The sequence below is a fragment of the Tetrahymena thermophila genome (genome assembly GCF_000189635.1).
Source record: "Tetrahymena thermophila SB210 genomic scaffold scf_8254803, whole genome shotgun sequence".
In the NCBI taxonomy this organism is placed as follows: domain Eukaryota; phylum Ciliophora; class Oligohymenophorea; order Hymenostomatida; family Tetrahymenidae; genus Tetrahymena; species Tetrahymena thermophila.
The window spans coordinates 45,680-59,810 of record NW_002476559.1 but is presented as its reverse complement, the minus strand read 5'-3'; the positions used below and the strand labels follow the sequence as shown (position 1 = coordinate 59,810).

Genomic DNA, 14,131 nt, shown 5'->3' with positions numbered 1-14,131 from the left:
CAATATAAGGTTGCTTTAATTAATGAGAAATTACAGTATATCAAATTTATAATTAACTAATTTTTTAAAAGTTAACCTCAGTAAGTATAATGAAATTTGTAAACCGATCATAGAGAACTCACAAAAATATTTTTAAAAGTGAGTTTTTGAGAACTCGATTGCAAACCTTATAGAGGATTTATGGTAATAAAAATAAAATTCTACCATATTTTATATATATTTAGAGAGAGGAGGTGCCTCTAATTTTTAAATATATACTATTACAACATTTTGTTTAGCACTCTTTAATTATATGATAGATAAATTTTTGATTTATTCAATATTCTACACTTATTGAAGACGATAGAAAATTTTTATTTGCAAATTTGATTTAAATTATTTGATAAATAAACAATTAAATCAATACTAAATTATTTTTAAGATTTTTTTTTGAGATAAATAGGATTTTATAAGAGAAATTTAATATAAATTATATTTACTTTAATATTAAATCATAATCATTCATTTTAATTTATATTTAATTTGATTAAAGTTTATTTGATTTATTTAAATGTAATATATTTCATAATGTATGTTAGAATTATTGTATTATTTATAATATTAACCTTGTTTCTTTTTGTATAGATATATTTACTATTTAAATAATTTTCATATTTAAGGTGGAGCACATAAAAATGCTTCATTGAACGTTTTAATTAAATATTCTGCCACATCATAAGCTTCATTTGGTTTAAATCTCATGTGGAGAAGAATTCTTTTAAGGCCTTTTAATTAGAATAAAACAGCTTCTTATGATGTTTAGAATGTGTTGATCATAAAGTAGATATCAGAATTGTTGAATAAGTCAGGTGTTATAGCATGATAAATGAAATACTTTAAGAATGATAGATTTTAAATGTGATTAATCTTACTTAATTGCTATTTGTTAAGCTATTTTTATTGAATCATTCCATCAATCCAATTTTTCATATTAAGCAATAACTCTTCAATTCTTTCTAAAAGTTAGTCGGGACCTTAAAGTATGTTAAATCCAATTTTCATCCAGCTAAATTTCATTTCAGTATTTCTTGTAAAGATTTATCCAAGTTTAAGTCTTTTAAAAGGCTCTAAGAAAAGAGGTTCAAGCATTAAAAAGAAAGACTCATCTATTGGTTTTATAGTGGCTTCTTATAAATAATTAATAATATTTGTTGTTTTATTTTAGTAAATAAAGCATTCCACTACTTAAATAATTAAAAAGTGTATTTTTTCTGATCTATTTTCTTCTTTAAAGTATTCTAAAATTGGTTTCTTTGTTAAGAAATACTTCAATATGTCTTTAGAAATCTATTCTGTATCAATAGCAGCGTAAGTTGTAAAATACTTGTATCTAATTTTTTCAAAAGCATATAAGAATGACTTTTTTATTTCATCTTCAAAGAATTAATTTTTTTCCACATACAAAAATTAGTACAAAGCATGCTTTACTTGATAGATGCTACCTTCCAATATTCTTTTTGTCCTCTTCATATAGTTGATAAAATTTGAGATTCCCTCTTCCTTGTTTGTGAGGAAAGAAATACCTATTTCTTAAATTTGTTTATCTGTAAATTAATCTTTTGAATCCAGTCGTGCTGAGACTTGAGAGAAGAAATCTGTTATCAATTATTAGCATTTTTTGGCACCACCTAGCTCTTCAAGTAAATTTTATGGTTTTAGTTACTATTCTTCGTATTAACGGATTATAAGATAAGAAAATCTATCAATTTAAGCTTCGTTAAATTAGTATCTTTCTTCAAGGATTTTGACTTTGTATACTTTGTTCAGTAGAGAAAAAAATTTCTCAGGAATTTTATATGAATATTTTCTCTTTTTTACATCGTAATTATTTGTCAAAGAAATAGTGAGGGCATTTTAGAATAAAAAAACAACACCTTCAATAAATACTTTTGGGTCTATATCACTCAAAAAAAATATGTAGCTTTTATAAATTGCTGTTTGAGGTCTACTAATTTCATATCTCAATAATTTACGGAAATCTTCAGAAATTTCTAATACCTTCTTAGCTCTATTTAACGTACTAGTATCATCATCATTACACAGCTCTTTCGTTTCAAGAGATTTTTCAAAAATTTCTTTAAAGTTCCTATTATTTTACTTTTTTGCTCTATCACCACTTTCAGAACTGTCTTTACCCTTAAATCCAAGTTCTTCTTCTTCATCATTCAGTTTTTCTTGCAAGCTTTGTATTTTTTAAGTAAAACGCATAGTCTATTTTCTTCTTATTTTCCTTAAAAATTCTATTTAGAAATTCTTTTATTCTTCTGTTTATTCAAACTCATTTAACTTGTTTGGTTTCTCTTACCTCTCATTATCATAAGCGAGAGATTATTACTAATTATATTGTTTTTGATTCTCATTAGAAATAAATTAAAATTTGTCAGCCTAGATATCTTTGATATCTTTAATAGTCCTCTTTGAAGAAATTCTGCTTGAATCTTCAAAGCTTGATTAATCTTTTTGCTACTGTATCAGCTGATTCAGCTATTTCATTCTCTGATTAAACTATTGATTATATTTTGAATCACCTAATTATATAATAAATAAATTATGAAACTAGAAATAAAAAAAATTCATAAAAATTAAAAGCTTTTCTTTTGAACATAAAAAAGTTTTTTAATTTAAAAAAAAGTGAATTAGTTTTTGTTTTTATTTTTTAAGTCTATTTAATTAGTTTATTGATTTTCCTAATTTGGAGGTATTATTTGTTTTTTTAATAAATGAATATCTTTTGAAATTAGTCATTTGTATTTATTTATCAAGAGATAAAAATAAGATTTTGTTTTAAAATTGTATCATTTGTTTATAAATTGATTTAAGTAGGTAGAATAAAAATAATTATTGTTATTATTCTCAAAATTTTAAGAAATAATTTGAGTAATTCTTTTTTGATTAAAAGACTTATTTTGATTTTTTTGATGCTTTAATGATTTGTTTTTCTTTCGAATTACATTATTTCTAAAAAAAATTTTAAATATTTATTAGAAATACATTTCAAAAGTTGTAGCTTTTTACTTATTTAAATATTAAATTAGTTCTTATGCATGGATATGCTAAAAAAAATAAAATATTAAGCATTTATTTACTTAGAGGGGAACCTAGAGCATCTTGAGATTAAGCTTATCTGGATTAGGGGCGCTTGAGAACCTTCATTGAATTCACTACACTTTAAGGAAGCATAGCATTGCTTGTTTATAGTGGAATAATCTTTTTATGATTTCCATTCAGTATAGGAGATTTAGCGTCCTCATCTAAGTGAACAAGAGAAGAGTGACGTAAAGAAATATAAGTATCTACTTTTTACTCATTTGCTGCACCATCCTAGTTCCTCATAGGACTAAAATCGTTCAAGCTTTTTCTTACATTTTACTTTAAAGCTTCTCTTAGATCAATTTTTATTTAGTTATTTGTAGTAGATAAATGATTTGATTAATGGTGATTATGTAGATTGAAATTGGTATGTGTTTTTTGGATAAGGAAGTCATTTGGATTAAAAACTATTTAGCTCAATTTACTTGAATTATTTTAATTAGGAAGATTTATATGGCTCTTTTAATTCAATTTAGAAGGTAACTTGTTGAACAGGTGACTGCCGTTTAAAGTTGCGTTAAATATATTACTTTTTGAAATGTTTATGTTTGGGTTGCTGACATTATTCTAATTTATATTATTACTATTCACTGTTGGTAAAGCACCTTGTTTGAGGATTATGCTTTTATTCAAATTAGGTAAAGCAGGCTTTTCAGGTGAAAATATCTCAGAAGTTCTAAGAATATTATCACTTCCTCTACTTTAGCTTGCATTCTTATTTCTAATAGGACTATTATCTTTTAATTCAAGCAAATTAGTTGATTGACTTTATGGTACTTTGTATCCTAATTAAAATATATTCCCTATTGTAGAATGTTTTTTTATCGCACTCAAGTTAATGCTTTATTACGATCCTATTGGAGTTACGTTTAAGGACATTAACTTTTTAGCTGGAACCTGCTAATGTATAATTTATGACTATAGCTTTTGAAAAGGACTACTGTAATTATTTATTATAACATTATTTTAATCATTTTCAGCCTAAAAAGTATCTCTCTTAACTGATTTATTTAACTCAATACTAGGACTATGTTATTCCTATCCATGATCACTTATTTAACGGAATGCTTGCTTATTATCATCGACTGCTTTTTAGGGTAGTAGATTGAAATTCTATGGATCAAACTCACTTCTAAGTACGAGAGTTTGTGCTTTTTATCTGCTTCTTTAGACTTACATTTAATTAACTTAAATTATTTTTATTAATTGATTGTTATTGGTTTATATTTACTTATGACTTATAAAGAATATATCTTCTGTTTTTGTAATTGAATGTTATTTTTATGATTGATTGCCAAAAATTTATCTAGGATTTTTGTCAACCATTCCCATTCGCATTATCAATACAATATTTCTTATTATCTAAAAGAATGGTGTTTTTTTATCAGCGAATACAAAAAATAAATAACTAGAAGTTTACATAAAAGCAATTTTACTATTCAGTGTTTTTTTAAAAATTTTATAATTTTGATATTTCTTGATACAGAAATATAAAATATGTTATGTAACTAAATAAGCAAAGTAATAAACTCTAAATATAAAAATTAGCTTTGAAAATTCACAAAAATAATTGAATTGAACAGCTAATTATTTACATTATAAAAAATTAGAATTTAAATAAAAAATATTTACTGTAATTTTTCATTTTTATTTGGATTTTTTTAAATTAATCAAATTTTTAAGTTTAATTTATTTTTTAATTAAAACCTTTTAAAATGAATTTTTTTAAGAGTTAAGGCTTAGCTTGATTTTTAGATTGAAAAATGCTTAATAAATACTTTTTGGAGTTTAAGGCGAATTTGTTTTAAATATTCAAATAATCAGAAAAACAAAATAAAAATAAATTACTAAAACAATGTAGCACTAAAAAAAAACAGAATAATAAATAAATAAAGATAAAACTCTGATTAACAAAAATTTAAAATTTATAAAAAACATTTAACCAGTAAAGATTGAATCCAACATTTAATTTTATTAATAGAAAAAAATAAATGATTATTTATTGAATTAAGAAGGTAGTTATAATTTATTTAATTAATATATACATTTTTTTTACAAAAATTTTTAAAAGCAGATTATTTTGAAATTTAAAACAGAATTTATTTATATTTGGTATTTGTCTTTTATCCTTTTGAGTATTTATATAGGAGTGAGGCAGAGATTGATTGATTAATTAATTTATATTTAGATTAGTTGAGTTTCATTTATTTGGTGTATTATTTTTTTTTTGATTAATTAAAGAAAATGATCTTGGAAGAGATTAAGGAATCTAGATAAGAGAAAATTATTTTTTACTATTTCTTGGATTATGGAGGATTTAAGTTAATATTCCTATGTCCTGATAAATTTTAAATGTCACTGAATATTAATCATTTGAAGACTCAACTCTAATTGTGTTTGAAGGTCCTATAATTTAAATAAGCTTGGTAGATATTTTTTATCCTAATTTAGCTCCATCTCCTTTTATGGTTTCCTTGAAGATGGAATCTTTCGTAAACCTTACATTTTATACAAATTTTTAACTATTTTGAGAGGTAGAGCTTGAAGAAATAAAAGAAGGTGCTTTTATTTTTCCATCAATTAAATTTTCTTTATTTTATATGTTTGGATTTTCTGAAGCTTCAATTTCTATAAAATTTTAAGTATACTAACTGGTTTAAGAAAATCTTTAGATAGTTGGTTTTAGCTAGTTGTATGGAGTGTTTAGTTCCATTTATGAATTTTATTTAAGATTCATACTTAATTTAGATTCAAAAGCACTCTCATGTGTTTGGTTGGTTACATTAATATTTGATAATTCAGAAGATATTGGAGAAAATATAACTGGAGGAAATGGTGGTGGGAAGTTTGGTTGTTCAACAGAGTCATTTAATCTTGGAGATATTTCCTCTTTCTAACTCTATTCATTTCTGATTTTAAATTAAATTATTTTTTCATCGTTCTAGTCTTTGTTTATTTCAATTGCTACAGAGCCTTTTCCTTTTGACTAATTTATAAAAAATATTCATATACATTCTCAATTTTTCAAGCTCTATTTAAAATGTAGAGTTTTTTTCTTAATTGCGCTTATCTTAAATTTGTTAATTGTGCTTATATTAAATCTGTTAATTGCTTTTATCTTAAATTATTGATCATCAAAAATAATTAGAAAAAAATTAAGGCTAATAAGAATAGCAGCAGACTGTAAGTTATAACTCTGTTTTTTTTAACATGAATTTTGTTGAATTAATTCAAAATGAATTACATCATTTTTGATGAGAAAAATTAAAAAGTAATTCTTTATTAAGTAAATTTTCAATAATTATTAAGTAAATTTGTAAGAGAAAAATTAGATTTATAACTAGTGGTATGTTGACAGATAAATGGATGGATAGATAATAGGTTTATTATTAGATATCTCTCAGTAATTTAAAATATTTTAAAAATAAAAATTATTTACGTAAAGAAGAGAATTGAAAATGAGACTTGTTAAAACTTAGCAAAGCTTGTATTTATCTTAGTTAATTATATTTATTGAATCTTCGTTTTTTAATAGTAATTGTATTTATTTTTCCCTTGCATAAGGTGAAAGTATCTCAAAAATACTTAAAATGAGATTTTAGAGATCGAAGCTACTTTTGTTTATTACATTTTTTTGAGATTGTGTTTGAGGAAAAGATTGAATACTTTTTACGAATTCAAGCTAATTTGATAACTAATTAATCAAAATACAGTTTATGAATTTTTAAACCTTATTTAAATCAGGAGTCACAGGTGGGTATTTTATAAAATTTATGGTTTTGTTTATTGATTGTCTTGCAAAATTTTAAATGAATTAAGTTTCTCTTTCCTAAGCTTTAAATTTGTCTTTGTAAGATTAATCCTTAATCGTTATTGCTATATATAAATCATTCAAGTAAAAATAATTGATTCTTATACTTAGAATTTATTATTCTTTTTCATCGCTTACTCCTTCTTCTTTAAAGATTACTTTTATATTTTCAATTAAGGTATCACTATCCTTTAAAAGCAGACTTGATTGAGCCACTTGACTTACTTAATTTTCATATCCAAAATTCTGCTTTACATTTTTTTCAGACTAGTTTTGGTCTTAATCTTGAGAATTTCCAAAAGTTTCTTTTACTTCATTTTATTACTAAGGAAGAGGAGTTGCAGCATTTACTTCTAATGAATTTTGATATAGCTAACGAAATACTCTTAAGCTTTCTTCTTGTTGCTTTTTTTTGGCATTCTAGTTCTACCCTGGATTGAATATTGGTCGGAGTATAATTGCATTTTTTTTAAGTTTTGCATAAAGGGTATTGTCCCAACTTTCTTTATAAGTTAGCTTATGTTTTTATAGATGTTATTGATTTGAATCTGGTTAATTATTTAATGTCAAAGGCTAACCAACTTAATCCTACAAAATGTACATTCTTTCTGAAATATTTTTAAAATGTTGATGGCCTCCTACTTTAAATTCTTTCACTGCTCTGTTGTTAGCCTTATGTAATTCTATTCTTTCTTCCTTTTCATTATCTCTTAGAATCATTAAGCTTGTAGGTAGGACTTTGTGCATGATATTAGACCAATTCCTTTCTTATACTTATAATAAAAAAGTAATTCTTTTCTACTTCTCGATGTAATAAATTTTGTATATCAATAACAGAGAGTAGGGAAACAGTGAAATAATGTTAGATAAATAAGTTTCAGATGATGAGCTAAAGATAAAAGAGAAATAAATATATAAGACCATGGCTGCCATAGAGGGAAAGTGAGTACCAGTAATGTATTAGTAAGCACCTTAAGCGAACATAAACCCTCTCACAAACGGAGACATTGTGTCAGCATGTACGACTCTTTTGCAATCGGGATCATGTAAAGTCCAATTGATTAATGATATCACTATAAAAATATTGATTGTATGAATCAAAGTGAATTAATTCAATTTTATCTTCAAAAAGAAATAAGTTATTAAAGTTGATAATGGCCATGCTATAAAATAGGCATATCCTCTCCATTCAGTTTCTTTTCTAATGAGGAGCTTTAAAATAGCAAAACCGCAAACCAACCATATTATCCACATCATTTTTTTGATAAAAGCAAAATGATTTTTAAACTCTATCTTCTGATATTATTTTTCAAGATTTCTGTTAAAGAATTTGAGTGTGTACTTGTTCATATGTGATAAAAAAAATTACTCCTACTCTTATTCATATTTACTGTTTTCATCATTGAAAAATGAGTGTATAGCTGAGATCATTGATTTACCAATTTTACCCTGCTTTTTAAGAGATTTTTTGTAGTTGTCTTCAGTTTACATTGTTAAACTGTCAAATTTTTAAAGATATCTTATATCCTTAAAGCTTAATAGCCTTATTATAAACTATTTTATTATTTTAAATTTTAGTTTATTAAAAGTTTTTTTTTTTTTTTCTTAATTTTACCAATATTTTATCTTGAATAATTTTAATTTGTAATTGATATTGATATTTTATCAAATTACATATAAACATTCATTCACAAATTCAGAGGAAATAATTAAGATCACCGTTTATTATTTCTAATAAATTTTATCCCAAATATTTGTTGATCAAGTGTACTTTCCCTATTCTATCCAGCAATATTACTTTTTTAAAATCTGATTATTTTTCCAAAACTTTATTAACATTTCAAATACTACTTGGCAAACCTTATTGTAATAAATCTTTGCTCTTTGTAAAATAATCAAAACTAACTCTCGCATAAATTTTACACTATTTTCTGATTAAATGTGACTCATTTTGGTCTTTATTGATAAAATCCTTATTAACTTACAAATTATTAATGATTAGCAATTATACTTTTTTTCTAATATATAAGCAGATTAAATATTTAAATATCTAAACAAGGTAATGTGAACCTAAATGCTTTTCTAATTATAGAATTTATATTTATCAATTTTTTTCTAACAATTCTAATATTCTATTCTAAACTTTTAAAAAAAAACATGATCTAGAATTTCTCAAAAGTAAAAATAAACAAATTTATTTAATCATTTCATATACATTTTATTAAATAAATTAAATTTTTATATTTAAAATGTTTATTAAAACAAATGCTTTTATAAAATAATTCTAAAATTTTGAATTTAACAAAAACGAATTCTTTTCATCAAATTTATTTAAATCTGATAAAAAATATTTGATTTTTTTCCACTAAAACTTTTTAGCTTACACCTTAAAAATGCTTGAATTCAATATATTTAAATAGAAATTCAAAAAAAAAACATATTTAATTAGATATTATTCTATTAAATCAACAAATTACATTCATCACAACTTCCTTATTACTTAAAATCTAAGATTCTAAAAAAAATTTCTTTTATTTAAAATCTAAAATATAAAGTTTGTTTCTATAAAATTTATAAAATTGGAATATTTTAAAATTTACAAATAACAAAATAAATTTACTAAAAAATTTAAAATAATTATTATGATCAAAAATAAAAATTTAATATTAAAAAATTGATTTATTTTTGAATAGTAAAAAATGATGATTAAAAATAAAAAGAAAGATATTTGTTTATAAACATAATTGATTAATTTATTGTAAAAATTTAAGAATAACTAAATGAATTTATTTACTGATTTATTCATTTAATAAGTAAAAATAAAGTATGCAAACTTTTTTGAGATTAAATTAAAAGGTTTTGAAATGATTTACATGTTTATAAATAATATAGAAGAATTTGTAAAATTAAATAAATACCTAACTAAGAAGTAAAGAAAATAATAAGTATTTATTTGTTGAATAGATAATGATTGAGAACTTGAAGAAATTAATTCATATAAAAGTTAATGAATAAGGAGTTATTATTTATTTTTTAATTGTTACTATAATTTTTTTAAACTTTAATTTTATTTTTGTTATTTTTTTATTTATTTATTTAGATTGTATTAAAATTAAAGAAGATATTTTAATTTTTTAAAACTGAAAACAGACACAAGGTTGGATTATTTTTCTTAATTGAATTAACTTAAATTCTATCTTTATAAATATGCTTTTCTCACTCAGTTCATTAGTTAAATAAAGAATTTATTGCACTTGAATTATTTTTCATGTAAGTTTCAAGCAGTTGAGTTTTTTCGAGGACTTGCTTTATTTTGAATTAGTACCTCAACATTTCATCAATTATTGACTATTATTCTGCGATGTTGTTTACTGGTTATTATTAGGTTTATTGTTATTAATTTTGATTTATCTGCTAGAGAGAATTTATAGAGCTTATTTGGCGTAATGGAGATTAGTATCTCTATACAGTTGCAGTTGATTGGTTTTCTTACATTCCATATTGCTAAGCCAAACTCTAAGGCTAAGTCAGGTTATTAGTGGTCATACTCAAATTACTTGAAGAATTTGAGTTTATACTTTAATCGCTCTTTTACTATTATCCAACTTGATATTAATTTAAAGGAACGGCCTGATTTGCTGCTTAAAGCAGCTTATTTTTATAATTTAAAGCATTTTTAGTTTGTTTCTAGGGAGGTTATAATTGCTACTATTATTAAGAGAAATTTTACATTTAAGGATTGTGATAAAGTCTACTGTTTGGACTGTAAGTTCTATTTTCGAATTATAAATTATTATTTTATGTTGATTGAGGATTTGGAGAAAGTGCCCTATACTAGTGAAAATTGTTAAAAGCTAACTTATTTAGATTTTATTGGTTATAATCTAACGAGTGCGAATGCTACTATCCTTGGTTATTCCCTTGGATATTTACCTATATTTATGGGTTTGTAGCTATATATTTCTCTTAATCGTAAGAAATATTATAGCTGATTGGAATAATCGGAGATTAAACTTATTAGATTGGCTATTAAAATTGTTACTAAATTGATGAACTGTCTTTCTAATTTCCTATTTGCTATGATTGAGGATTGATTAAATTAACATTTTAAACTATATTCTTAGAAGTATCTTGCTATGTTGATCTTTAAGAATCTATTTGCTGGCTTTTGTATTCCTTATAAAATTATTATGCTTAATTTTTAAGGTTTTCTATCTGCAAAGATGTATTGCTTTGCGTGTTGTTCAATGTAGGAGATTAGTTAGCATTTAACATATTCCCGTTTGGATTATTATTTGGCTAACTATTTGAAACATTATTGATGATATCTTAGCTGTTTCTTGTGCTACTACTTTCACTGTTACTTGCACTGTTTTCTTCACTATCTAATTTTGATAGCACTTGCTATTGTTGTTGTAATTGTAATTGTTATTGATTATTTACTGTTTCAAGAGGAAATATAGGAGGACTATTAAAGTTGCTTTCATCCACTTTGATTAACCCTCTTTATTAATTTATGGCATTATTTTCTGAGGTGGTATTGCTGCTAGAGTTAATTTAAATTTGATAATTATTTTGATATCCTTATTGCTATTAAAATTAAGATGGTTTGATAAAATTATTTTTTTATTATTAAAAAGGATCTTAATTGCTTGATTAAACTGCACTCGTGAAATTATGCTAGTTTACTTAACTACTTTAATTGTAATAAGGGCTTCGTGCATTTTTCATCGTATTCTGCTCAAATTATTGTAACATTTAACTAAATTATCTGTCAGAACTAGGTTGTATTTGAGGAGAAAAATATCCATGAGTCTATTAAATCCTATTCGAAGGTACTGCTGTTTCGTCATTGCTGTTGCTATTAAGGTTAATTCTGTTTTATGCAGCATTGGTACTTCTTTTGAAACAATTTTTTTTGAATGCATCTTTAGGTACATCATTCGGATTGATGGTAAGAAATCTTGTGTTTGGAGATTTACTTGATTCACTCATATCTTTTTAATGCTATGAAGGTCTTATTGTAGGTGAATGAGAAGGAGAATTATCAAGACTATTATTTTCTAATAAACTCTTCTCTAAAAGATGAAAATAAGTGGTGATCTTGTCAGTGTTCAGTGGGTTTACGTTAATTTAGCACTTGAAATAGTTCCACTCTCTTTTGATATTTTAATTCATTTACTTCCGCAACTAAGAAAGATTCGATTAATTTTCGTAATCTTCAGAATGAATTTCAATAAAATTTTAGAACAAGTTGAGCAACATCTAGTGCTAGCTGTCTATTCCATTTGGATTGCTTATAACCTACATTTATCTATTTATATAATTATTACTATTTAGTGCAACCTTGCTTAATCTATTTTATATATCCTTTCTATTTAATAAATTTAATGAAATTAATCTCTTAGAAATTAGCTATTTTTAATATTACTTTTTTTTTTTTTTTACTAAAAAGTGTTTCTGTGTAGTTTTCTTTTTCTTTTGTCGAATTGCCTTATTGAATGAAGCAGGTGTGTTATTTTTTATTTGTTTGATAATAGCCTTATATTTATTACTTTATAAATTTATTGGAAGAATGGTAAAAAATCTTTAAGCACTGAATCGCTACTTTTTAAGAATAAACAAAGCAGCCTTTGAACAATACATCAGTAAGCTAATCAAAGTATAAATACATTTTTAAGCCATTCATTACAAAAAATTATAATCAAGTAATAAGTTAGTAAATATTTTTAATTATTCATTAACAAAATTTTATCAATAAATTTTCTTCTAAGAAATCAGAAATCTTGAGAAGATATTTTAAGATATTTTTTTATCTCAACTTTTTTATCTATTTTGTGTTTCAATAAATTTTAAAATAAAACAATATTTTTCCATATCATTTAAATTAAATTTTAAATTAGTGAATTTATTTTTGAAAATCCAATTAAATAAAATAACTCACTTTGAAAATTGTTTCAATCATCTTGATTAATTTTATATAAATTTACTGAGTAAAAAGAACAAATTATTCATTTTAATTTTAGACATTATATCAACTTAAATAAAATTATAATTACAACTTTAATATTTTAAAAATTAGCTAAAAATTTTTATAAATAACAGAAATAATTTATCAAATTTGGTTAAATAAAATATAATATTTAAATTAAAAAAATATTTTAATCAAACTTTGATTTTTTTAATTACACAAAAAAGCTAATTAATTAATTAATTTCTTTTATTACAATTTATTTTAATTATTTGAAATAATTTTTAGTTGAAAACAAACAGTTATTTTAAGAGATAACTTAATATTAATTATTTAATTTTTGTTTAAAAAATTACTTAAATTAAAATAAGAGCTTTAAATGTAAGTAAGATGATTTATTATATCCAATAAATAATTATTAAATATATTTAATAAAAATAATTTAAAAAAGTTAAAATAATAAGATTTAGAAAAATTTTGAATTTGTAAAATATAAAAAAACAAATTAATTCAATAAATCTTTTAAATTAAAAGATTAATTTTATGTTTAATAATAGAAAATTTAATAATTATCAAAGAAATTTAAGTAAAAAGAAATGAAAAGAAGATTAAATGTTTTATGTTTGAATTGTGATCAAATTAGTCACAAAAATGCAAGTTATCATTTTTTATTTGTTTTTATTAATACACACTAACATAATAAAAAATATAGATAGAATACACGTTAAGATTTATTTATTCTAAGTGAGAGTTCACTCTCTTTAAATAGAAGTAAGGAAAAGTGCTAATCAATTATTTTTAAAACAATTGATAAAGCACAATTATAAAGTGATTTTATTTAAATATTTATTATTTAATAGTAGTTTTAAGAAGTAGGTTATGTTTATTTTATTTATTTATTTATTGTTTCCTTTTTCCAGTAGCAAGTTATGGTAAATGAAGTGGAAGATTTGTTCACAGAAACCTTCTTACCATTGGAAATAAGGATTTTTGGACTCGATTGTTAAAAATAGCTGAAAATTGTTAACATGCATGCAGATTAGCTTTCGCTAAAATATTACTTATGTGACGGCTGCAAATGCAATCAAGTTAGTTATTATTGTATTTATTGGTTATTAATTTATTAGTTCTTGGTTGCATTATTTTTATTTTTGCACATTAACTATTTTCTTTCGTTCATAGATAAAGCTATCTTTAACTAAATTTATTTTTAATTAATA

At 23.0% G+C, this 14,131-nt stretch overlaps 3 protein-coding genes across 3 annotated transcripts; all 3 read right to left on the bottom strand. All coding sequences in view use genetic code 6, as the record gives it.

Moving 5' to 3' along the window:
- Window positions 1-648: 648 nt before the first annotated feature.
- TTHERM_00001180 (hypothetical protein) lies at window positions 649-4,308 on the bottom strand (the record flags this gene model as incomplete). Its single annotated transcript, XM_001007998.2, has 2 exons — window positions 649-2,567; window positions 3,126-4,308. The coding sequence occupies 2 exons, from the start codon at window positions 4,306-4,308 to the stop codon at window positions 649-651; spliced, it is 3,102 nt and encodes a 1,033-aa protein (XP_001007998.2).
- A 1,021-nt stretch (window positions 4,309-5,329) lies between these two features.
- Window positions 5,330-8,431, bottom strand: TTHERM_00001170 (transmembrane protein, putative; the record flags this gene model as incomplete). Its single annotated transcript, XM_001007997.2, has 2 exons — window positions 5,330-6,115; window positions 6,569-8,431. 2 exons carry the CDS (start codon window positions 8,429-8,431, stop codon window positions 5,330-5,332), a joined length of 2,649 nt encoding a protein of 882 aa, XP_001007997.2.
- A 1,734-nt stretch (window positions 8,432-10,165) lies between these two features.
- Window positions 10,166-12,586, bottom strand: TTHERM_00001160 (hypothetical protein; the record flags this gene model as incomplete). The annotated part of the gene is made up of 2 exons (XM_001007996.2): window positions 10,166-12,314; window positions 12,372-12,586. The coding sequence occupies 2 exons, from the start codon at window positions 12,584-12,586 to the stop codon at window positions 10,166-10,168; spliced, it is 2,364 nt and encodes a 787-aa protein (XP_001007996.2).
- Window positions 12,587-14,131: the final 1,545 nt, after the last annotated feature.